The sequence below is a fragment of the Mastigoproctus giganteus genome, chromosome 3 (genome assembly GCF_048544385.1).
Source record: "Mastigoproctus giganteus isolate SK-2022 chromosome 3, ASM4854438v1, whole genome shotgun sequence".
Lineage (NCBI taxonomy): Eukaryota > Metazoa > Arthropoda > Arachnida > Uropygi > Thelyphonidae > Mastigoproctus > Mastigoproctus giganteus.
Genome location: NC_143577.1, coordinates 257077696 through 257089073, shown reverse-complemented (window position 1 = coordinate 257089073; position 11378 = coordinate 257077696). Strand labels below are relative to the sequence as shown.

At 40.9% G+C, this 11378-nt stretch overlaps 1 protein-coding gene across 1 annotated transcript in view; it reads right to left on the bottom strand.

Annotated features, from left to right (window-relative positions):
• Positions 1-7055: 7055 nt before the first annotated feature.
• The window catches only part of LOC150089092 (uncharacterized), a 177200-nt gene continuing 172877 nt past the window's right edge, over positions 7056-11378 (bottom strand). The window contains exon 5 of the mRNA XM_090371056.1: positions 7056-7316. Within this exon, the coding sequence (XP_090227182.1) occupies positions 7088-7316 (229 nt within the window). The 3' untranslated portion in view covers positions 7056-7087. The remainder of the gene's footprint in view (positions 7317-11378) is intronic.

The window sequence follows — 11378 nt, the reverse complement described above, 5'->3', positions numbered from 1 at the left end:
CTTGTCTTGTTAATTGAATGGTTTCAAGTGCATCTCTGGGCACATCATCATCAGACATGGGAATATAACTGGGCTCAAGTTGGTTTTGCTGAACTCGTGCAATAAAGTCCATCCACTTTTCAGGATCAAACTGTGGAGGGAGTTCACAGTATTTCTGTCGGTATGATGGACAGCCCTTATGAAGTGTGGTTTCAATGTGATGTTTTATGGCCTGAGACTTCAGGCGGTTGAAGCTTGCTCGTCCTTTGGAGTACGCAATTCGGTCCGGAGCTAGTCCTGTCATTTTCCACTGTTTGTACAGTTCCTGTTTAAGCTTAAAACTGTTACTCAGCTGAGGAGTCCACCATCCTCTCGTACGTTCAGAGATCCTTATTTTCTTTGAGGCTGCATAATTAGAAATTGTGATGAGCCAGCGAGTTAAAAGGTCTAAGGCAAGTTGATTATCACATTGCTCAAGTGCATTCCAAGGAATTGCAGTGGCTGCTTCTAGACATTTAGTAATGTTGAGTAATTTTGGGCTCGTTATTATCTTGGTGTGGACCTGAGTCGAGACGTTGTAATTTGGAGTCGGAAAATATAAGTTAATTAAAATTGGCATGTGATCAGATTGAAAAGCTATTTCTGTTGTAGAATCAAGTTCACAATTGCTCGATGATAGCACAAGATCAAGATGGTGATCACTTCTGGTCGGGAGATTATTAATCAGATGGATTCCTAATGGGTGAAGGTTATTTAGCAATCTGGACTGAAGATGAACAAGTTGAGGGGAAAAGTTAAAGTCTCCACAGATAACATGCCTTGCTGAGTGATGGAGTCCATGAATGAGCCAATTAGTTATCTCGTCGACGGTTTCAGCATCGGGTCCTGGAGGGGTGTATATAACTGCAAAAGTCGAAAATCTGTAAAACATTTATGGTCGCTCACCAATAAATATATTTAAAAAAATATTGCTTGGAACAATTCATTTTGTTAAAAAGCGTATTACCGAGTGCCCTCATTTTATTTCTAAAATAACGAACTCCATCGAAACACCAGCATGCTCGCAAACTGATTTCAGAGTCCCCTGAATAAATATCAAAACTCACTATATTAACGAAAAGCTGGTTTTTCCCTAAGATTAAATTCCTTAATATGATAACGAATGTTTATTTGGATTCTGTGTTTTCTATGTTTGAGAACAAATTAATTCGTTAAGATTGTCACTCTTGGTGCAGACGTTTTGGTCATTCCAAAGTATGTTCTTCTTACCAGTGAGCACGCGTTTCATTCTGCTTCAATTGTGTATAATTTGTTTAAGAAACTTTTTCTTATTTCGTTTACTGCACGTTTTCATAATCCAGATAGATTTTTAGTTTATAATGTACCCCGCTGTCAGCAGTTATAACTTCGTAAAGAATATCATTCGAGTATTGACTCGCATTATGGTAGAATGTGAGAACACCGCAGGGCTATCATTCATAGTCCTGCAGTGCATGCCATAGTTTGAAATGCGGATATCTTTTTTTCGTATCAACTCCAATTCTGTTATCCACGTTGTTGTTGAGTGCGAACTTTAATTATCGTGGATGACTGGGATTTGATGGAAATTTTTTTCGGATGGTTCCATTACATCTGGTCTGAGTGAATTCGACAGAGTGTTCCATAACTACACTGCGCACCTTTGACAATAATGGAAATGCCATAACTACTCTACGATATCCGATGGGACTCTTTTTGATTTGAATGTCTCAGTCAACAAAGAGAATTACGAAAGGGGAACTGAAGAAGTCCTTAGATTATTCAGGAAAGAAAATTGCATTCAAATCATGTTGCTGTGGTTGCTTTGCCGAAAAAATTCGAGTCCAATTGATTATTCATTTTTTAAATTTAAAGTTTTAAACAGGTCAATGAACTTGTGTGAGAAGTGAGAAGTTTTGTTGGAACAGTTGTTACTGTTTTAACAAAAACATGTTCGAGGAATACACTTTTTACACAGTTCGAAAAAGATCTTTTTTTATGTAAACCAGCAGAAGCACGAGGGGTATTAGAACCTATAGTATTTAATACCCTGAAGATTGAAGGCTGAGATGATAAAATAAGATATATGTTGACATTAGACGCGAACTTCTGTAGATTGTAATTTTCAGGAAATACATATAAAGGGTGGTTGTTACAGAAAACGGAAGCTGTCTCAATAAATGAAGAAGAAGAAAGTTGGTTCTGTTAATTTGGAGTTGGCCAGTAAAAGGGTGCTGACTGGCTGCAGCACGAGTTCGGATTGGTTTGGAATAGAGAGCGGGAATTATACAGTAGAAGCCAATTCAGAAGAACAGTGCCCATGGAAGTATCAACAGAAAAGGCATACAGCAGGAGCAGAAAGTCAATGAGTCTTTAAGGGGAGAGATTCTGTTAGAGATTAATCATTAATTAGCCTAACTGCCCTCTTTCCATGGTAGGGCGGATTTGCGATTTGTATACACAGAATGAACAGCTGTTTGGAAGAAGAGTGACGCCAAGAGAGAAAGAGAAAACTTAGTTTTTTAGATGCAGAGGAAGCAATATTTATAATGGGCTTATGCCAAGAGCGATTAGAAGTCAGGGTAATCCCCAGTATTCTCTCTTGGCTAGAAATCTGAGTTTCATCGAAGATAAGCTTCTTCGATGAAACTTCTTACGATAATACGATAAATTCTTTTGTGTACGACGTTTCTACCCATCACATAACAGAGAAACAAACCAGGTCTGCCTTTTGTATTGATGTGAACGAATAAAGGTTCTCGTTATGAGGAAGAAGGAGCGTTATAGAAAATCTTAAATGTCCTCTTGACATTTAAGAGGACATTTAAGCATAAGATAAGAAGAATCCTTTTTGCGAGATATAAGACAGGACTGACTTTTAGATGGATTGAAGTCCACTAAGTTGTCTTTGCCCCACTGGAGAATTAATTGGAATCTGCATTTAATGAACTGGTAATGGATATTCGAAAAGTTGAAGCTGCTTGTGCAGGGCAAGGTTTCTCAAAGTGGAATGCAATATGCTATCATCAGCAAAACCATGGAAAATATTTCTGGCAAATGGAAGAAGGTCATTAATATACAAGGAAAAGATTGGGGGAAAGAACTGAACCTTGGGGACACTAGCATTAGTGGAGAAGTTAGAAGACAGAGAGCCATCTACCATCACCCTCAGTGAGCGATCGGAGAAAAAACTGGATAACCAATTACTAAAAACAGTTGGCAAACCATAAGATGGAAGCTTGTTTAGAAGACCCTTATGCCAAACACGATCGAAAGTCTGAAATATCAGGAGCAACTGCTTGAGTTTCAGCAAACAAGATGGAGCAATATGCCATGTGACAAGAGATGTAATGCACTTAATGCTCCAGAAACTTGACGTAAAGCTAATTTCAAGAAGTGGCCTAATTCTCTTTTTAACTCCAATTCACCTTAACAGACGCAGTTGTAAATACACCGCGTCTGTTCAGGTAAGTGGTTCACAAGTCGCTTCACGTAAATGGCTTTACAATTTCGCCAAGTCGATGAGCGAAATAAATCTGCACATTGTATTTTACTTTTGCACACTTAGCATACGTATAATTTGATAGTATAATCGACTTTCAGCGTACCCTTTGGATTCCTTGCGCTTTGTAAGAGTATCGTGTATTTGAAAGAGGAAAAGAAAGCGATAGATTCCTTCAGTATTATTTTTGGCGACTTTCAAAAGCCGTTCAAGGACGTAAACCATTCTATGAAGACGAAGTGTTCAAGGCTGATTGTTTGTATTTTGCTCTTATCTAAATCCGTTTTCTCTCTCGACACTCTTATCAACAACACCACATCTGGTTAGTGAAATGAATGACCTCCCATCACAATACGATAACTTCTTTTGTGTACGAACTTTCTACCCATCACATAACAGAGAAACAAACCAGGTCTGCCTTTTGTATTGATGTGAACGAATAAAGGTTCTCGTTATGAGGAAAAAGGAGCATTATACAAAACCTTAAATGTCCTCCTTGACACAAATATGACAACTTTCAACGTTCTACCTTAAATTTTAAACCAAATCTTGTCGAAGTTGATCGTTTCATTTTCTTACATCTGCGCGTAAAGTTGGCCCATCCATTGATTTTGCCGAAATTAAAATCTTACTCGCGTCTATCAGTTATATTTTAAATTATATTTGCGCTATCCGAATATTTCGTTTTTATTTTATAAACGTTCCCTATTTCCTTTGAATTATTCTCAATCCCAAAACCACAAAGGATTTCGGCAATGCGAACTGAAGCCTTATAACTTTCACTTTCGCTACTGAACACGCATTTCTCTTTCATTTCCAGCTGAATCAACATTTTAGAATATTCTACGTGTTCATGCAACCCCCCCACCTAGTTTGGGGATTTACGTTAATGCTGTGACATATCCATATTCTTAATTAAACGCACACTCGGCCAAATATTATGATTACGCAATAGAATTGATAATCTGGAACTTTAAAATTAAGTAATTAAATTCTAAATCAGTGGTTTAAATATGTTATACATTTTTACGCATCCAAAAGGACATAACATTTCCAAAGTGACACAGTTTATTTTTGAATAATTCAAGGAAAATCATTCCTTTACCTCTTATTTTCTCGTTCGTTAATTCAGACAGAAATTTAAAAAAGAAGCGGATCAATAAGTGAGTAAAAATTATTGTCCCGGATGTAATCTGTATGTATTTTCCGATTACCTCCATTATTTGTGGTTCTCTCCATTTTACGCCTTATGCACTGGTGATTTATGTGGTCAGTCTTTGACAATATCGCCAAACTCGGTTTAATCCAACCTTAGAGAGAAGAGGATTTATTTCGTGTCCGGGTCGATCACAAAAGTTTACTTCTGTAAGAAGTTTACTCGATTGGACCAAGTTATTAATTAATTTACTTAAAAATTTGGGGTATTTGTCGTTCCTCTAATGAGAGCAGTTTGAAATATGGCACCATATTTCAAACTTCCTTATGTTTTAGAATAACAGATTAGGCGTTTTCTGAAGAAAAGATATCAAATAAAGAGATTTTTGTATTCTTTAGGTTGGCGACCAAATGAGCAAACCGTACTTGAGGATTGGAGCCAGAACTGCGTGGTAGAATTCAACCATGCAGCCGGTCCATGATATAAATCCAGTGGTTAAATTTATCCATTTCTTGTTCCAACCTGAAGAGTCATTTACTCTTCATGGTCTGGTACAACACTATATCATCTGCATAGGCGAACAGTCCCGTGTCGCTCTAAATAGAATTATCCATATTATTTATAAAAAGGCAAAAATAATGGGCCCAATGGACACTCTCCTGATGGTGAGTGGTAAGTAAGAATATCTAGAGTTAAACAGTACAGCAGTTCTCTCAGTTAAAAAAAGTTATTTAATCAGCCAGTGCACAGCCGGCAATTCCACCTCAGTATAAATTATACTTGTTTATTAGCGTTCAAATTTCAGGGTCGATGTCAGGATTTAATAAGTTTACAGTAGTAGATTTTCTAAGTAAATAGCATTGATGGAACACACTGCCCTGCCATTAATATCCGGACACCCCTCCACGGATGAGGATGGGGAAATAGGTCCCATGCATGCAACACGTCACAGAACCTGCTATAAATATGCACACTGGGCTTCGAACAGACAATTGCAAAAGTGGGCATGCAAGATGACACGTTCAACAGTTCAACAAAATTGATCACCTCAACAAATACTATACGCCGATTAACATGGTGTAAGGAGGGCGAATCCTGGATAGTAGAGCAGTGGAAAACAGTCCTATGGACAGACGAGTCGAGGTTCGCACTCTACCAGTCTGATGGCCGTTCCTGGGTGTGGCGAATGCCAGGGGAACAATCCCTTCCTGATTGTATCCTCCCAACGATGAAGTTTGGTGAAGGCAATGTCATGGTATGGGGCTCCTTTCAATATTTGGTTTGGGCCCATTAGTTGTTATCGACAAAACCATGAATGCTGTGCAATACCAGGACAACCTGGACAATTATGCACTTCCAACGTTATGACAATACTTCGGGGAAGACCCATACCTGTATCGGCAAGACAACGCGCAATGCCATACTGCTCAGATCGTAACAGAGTGGTTTGAGGACATGAGTGCGGAAAAGTTGGATTGGCCAGCCCAGAGTCTTGATCTGAATCCTATCGAGCATCTTTGGGATGTATTGGAACGTTGCGTACGTGCACATCGAGATCGCCCAAAGAACAAAGCCAAACTGGTGGCTGCGTTAAAGGTTGAGTGGAGGAACACATCACCTGACATTTATAAAAAGCTGGTTGAGAGTATGCCACGAAGGTTGAAGGCCGTCATAAAAGCAAAAGGTTTCAGCACAAAATATTAAATGACACAATAATAGCTATTTTTTTGTCTAAAGGCAGGTGTCCGGATATTAATGGTAGGGCAGTGTATATTTTTAAATGCCACTAGAAGTTGTTTGCCAACTTTGACCTCAATTATCTTTTAGCAATTAAAAAAGCAGAATGCCCGTACAATTTAATAACTAAGTTACAAAAAAAAAAGGGAAAAAGAATATGTATGTCATATTTTTATTTTATTGATTTTGATTTGTTTCGGTTAATAAATATTTGAATTAATTAAAATTTTGCGGGATAAAATATTTCCCAGAAGAAACCTAAAAAATGAATTGTAGTTTGTAAATAGCAAAATGACACAGATGTTTATACCCTCAAAGATGCACATTGTTGTATTTATTTATTTATTTATAATGACTCTCTAAAAAGATGCAGAATGTGTAGAGTTTACTGAAAAATTGCAACGTGAATCTTGTTATAATAAGTACGTTTAATTAACTGTATAATTTTACACGATTTCTTTCGACCAAACTTTCTCTTTTATAGTTCTTAGACAAACCGTCAGATGGCGCCACTTACCTATCGAATTTTCCCACACGGCTGCGTTGTGAAGGTTCTCTCTCGCCACACTAAAATACACGTAACATTTATATTTGTACAATGTACGAGCGGCTATCAGCGTGCGTACATACTGCACGCGCATGCGGGGCTCTACAATCGCACTCATTCACCGCGCGACAAGCAGATTCTTCGGACGTCACACGCCGACCCACCAAGTCCTCAGCAACACCGCGCAGACGACGGGTACAGTTCTCCACGTGACTTCCTCGCAACCGGAGCACTCGGAGACGGTGAAGGACTTGCATCTCTGGAGGAGCTCGGGGGTGGACACGATTTCCACTATCTTGATCGCTTTGGAAACTGCGTGGGGTTCGCACACCTTTCTCGCTTTTGCCGTGATGCAGGCCAGGAAGGTCCATTCCGCGCTGGGGGAGGAAAAGAAAAAGTGTCAGTGAGGGGAAACGCGCAAGGAACGCAGTAGCGCGTTAACTTTTTTCGCACCCGTGCGCGCTGACAGGAGGCCTCTTCACGCGCAGGGCGGACCAGTTATACGAGTTTTCATTCAACATTTCCGCTTAAATTCTGCTAGTTTCGTTTTTCCTCTTTTGCAGGTTCGCCCTCGAAAATCTGAACGACGAACACGAAGTGAAATTTGCCCCGGTGGTTGATATCCAAATCGACACTCGCGGTAGCGCCTATATTTTAAAGGTCACCATTTGTAATATGTTTTAGAGTGCGGCGAAACAATTCCTAGGATTTTAGTTCATTTCTACGACAGACGCGTTGGTTTCGGCCTACTTCGTTTTATCGCGGAAATAAAAGTGCGAGATGTCAACTGTGTGTTCGTACTGACCTCTTATATCTCGATGAGTAATCATTTGCTCGGTCATTTTAATATTTACAGAAATTTTAACGTTTTATATGTAGCGTAATAAAACATAAGAAAACAATAATAATATGTACAAACACGAGTTAGTTAATTAGCAATAATTCATTATTGCTAATCACGGTCCACTACCTTTCGTAACCACCCGAATAAAATTTAGAAGATCGTTGACTGAATCCACCGCAGCATTCTCGCTGTCGAATTTCTCTCCTTTCGAGTCATTTTTGAGATTTGAAAATAGTCCGATGGAGCCAAAGCCGGCGAGTAGGGCGTAGCTCGAACCCACTTTGACGTAGTGTTGCCCGTGTCACAAACGCTCTATGTGCCCCGACGCATTGTCATTTCCCGCGCTTCTTCAGCTTCAGTTCCTCGCGGAAACGTGTCAGTAGGTTGGAATAATACTTGGCATTGAGAGCCGGACCTCGTTCCAGGAAATCAACCACAATCGCTCCTTTTGCATTCCAGGAGATGCATTTCAGAACATTTTCAGCTGACTTCGGCACTCGAAACTTTTTAGGAGGAGGGAGAAGATGGACGCTTCCACTGTTTTCATGGTTTTCTTGTTTTGCAGTCGAAGTGGTGCACTCATGTTTCGGCTCCAAAACTGAGCTTCGTTAGCTTCAAAATGCTGCACAATCTCGTGACATCACCTCACTCTTTCCTGCTTCTGATGTGCAATGAGTGCTTTAGTGACCGACCCACTACGAGGAAACCTTCTTCGTGGTGGGTGGGTTGGTTCTGATTGCGGCTCAGACCACGAAGAAACCTCTTCTTCACTCCTAAAACATTCACCGCAACATCGTGAGCCCTCTCACCGCAGATGGATGTTCTCTCCTGCTTCAACGCTATTCTGCGGTCTTCTATGAGACCGCAGAATAGCGTTGAAGCAGGAGAGAACCCCCCATCGAGGGCCGTATCTTCAATAGTGCTTCGTCCACGCCTAAATTCTTCGACCCACTTTTTGTCGGTGGCACACGAAGCTCAAGATTTACGTAATGTTTGGTGAATGTCTTTACGAATTTCTTTCGGCGACATTATTAATATCTTTATTGCGGGCAGTGATTGGTTCCATGATTACCTGATGCAATAACACCCACAACAGCGACAATGCTAGGGGTTTAACATTAAATAAATTATACAGGAGAAATTACTTAAAACATATATTAGGACATAAAACGTATAATTACATATTTTACATTTAAAATTAATATTAACGTGTGAAATGAAGACACATGAAAAGACGATGGCAGTCACTCTGTTGAAGACGAAAGCTGGTCCCTGACGATGAGTCTTCTGTACGATTTGTCCTCTATGAACTTTTTGAAGTCCACATCTATCTCCTGGACGTTGTGGAGCATCTCCATGGGCAGGAATCTATCCCCTATTGTGAGCCTCCACGCCACAGACTGCAGAGGAGGGGGGGTGCTCTTAAGGGTTTTGGGGGGGATCTTCCAATTTCACATCTGCCAAAAGTTTGGCGTATTGACTTCACCCGCTATCATTTTAATTGACACGAGCAAGCAGAGGGTGAAGATTCGTTTGGAGACTTTTCTATAATTTAGAAGTTGGGTGATATCTGAAGTATGTGTGAGTGGTGGCAGATTATGCTTGAAGAGGATCCACCGAAGAAGTCAGTACTCATCAGATGCGATGGTTTTCTCTCAACAGTCGCGATCAACTTCATCTCGTTGAAGTGTGGAAGGGGAACATTCATTCCACACTTCAACGCCCTTTGTAAAGGAGGAGAATAAAGTCACAAACCTGAAATTTTCTGTGAACGCGCAAGAAGCGTCACTGCACAGATTGGCCACATTGTCTTTTTCACAAAAACCTTTCTGTACTCCAATTGTAATCACCGAAACACTTTTTCCAAGGAATGTCCACCTGTGCACGTGAATTTCAACAAAAAAGCGGCGACACAAAATCCTCGGCGATGTCACCCCACTCGCAATCAACGCAGCGACGCTGAAATCGCTCTTAACGAGCAACGAACCCCGTCTTCTTTCTTTCTTCTTCTCCACCCCGTTGCGCTGTCAATAAAAGTCCGACGCGGTCACTAAACGATGCGTTGTTTGTTGTTATCGTGTTTTCGAGAGCTTATGGTGCGCGCGCCTGCTCTGCTCTCTCTCTCTCTCTCTCTCTCTCTCTCTCATCCCTTTCGCGGATCCCCGGGAGATGTGGAGAATCGAGTCGACGGTTAAATCTCCCACGACTCGAGCAGACGCTAAATGAACACGTTGCCATAGTAACAGCAAAAGACGATCTTTTATCCCCCCGTCTCCATCTAAACTAAACGCCCGAAGTTGTTTTTACCGTAGAGCGTGCAAGTATGTAAATGAACCCCTGATGGAGACAGATGTATCGGGGGAACAGATGCAGGCTTCCCCCACTTCTTGCACCCATTAACACCTCGCTCCAGTCACTGGAAATGATTTCAAACGACTCGGCGATTTGGAACCGGCCCATTTTATTAGCGGGGTGACGTGAGAGCCGCAAAATTGGATTTAAAGCCGAAAGTTCTTTTCGCTTCGAGTTGCGTTCTCTTCGTTGTCACTGTCGTGCAGGGATTGTACGTATGTGTACCCTGTCCACGGTGACCCCAGACGGTCCATCTCCACCTAGGGTCACTGCGATGATACGCAGAAATGCTGTAAAACGGGCCTAACGTGCGTGTTGCGTGAGTGTTTGTGCGTGTACTGTTGTGTGTGTTTGTGTGTTTGTGTCGGGCCTCTTCGTCACCAGGGAGCAGTCACCACCTGGCAACTACTGTCCGCTGCCTGTCCCCCGGATCGGGCCTCTATCCACTGTCTAGCTGAGCATCCACTGGAGGTGACGCCAAACCACTGGATGAAATCTACTCAGGTTATCCAAAGTGCAGAGTACCGAGAGGAAAAAATAATCTGTCTGCGCAAACCCGCACAAAAAGAATCAGCTATACGAGTGTATGAGAGAGAGAGAGAGAGAGAGAGACCTCAATTCCAGGTACGATTTGAAGCAACGTCAAAGTCCAAATTGGACCAACAAACAACTACATAATTAGATAAGCCTTAAAACATTAAAAAGCTACCACAAAAATGTTAAAAATCTAATCAGCATTCGTCTTGCAGGCTGCAAACAAATCACATACAAAATCGTTTATATACTTATTATTAAAGTCGCAGTTCAAATAGAGAAGCTGAGAAAAGTAAAAGTTGCAAAGCCTCAATATTCTATTTTGAAGCCAAAACCAGTCCACAAGTACCAGCACTAAGTTCAGGAATCACAGAAAAAGTTTCCTCCTGGAGTCATCATATTTAGGACGTGTCAACAAGAGACGTGACCAAGTCTCGTTATCACCACAAAAACAGCGAGCGTCTGGTTCCATTCCGAACTTATGAAGTTTATGTCTCAGAGACCATGACCAGTAAGTAGATACGAAGAGATCATAGAAGGAAAGGACTATCAAGACATTGCTTTATTCTCAGCAAACCTGGCATAAAGGAAATACAGTTGCGTAATACTTCCTGTATCACTGTCTGTCCATCTAGCTTGCCAAATGTCATAAAGTTCCAGCCAGATACGTTTTTTTCTTTCTCTTATATCTACAGCAGGATTGCAAGTC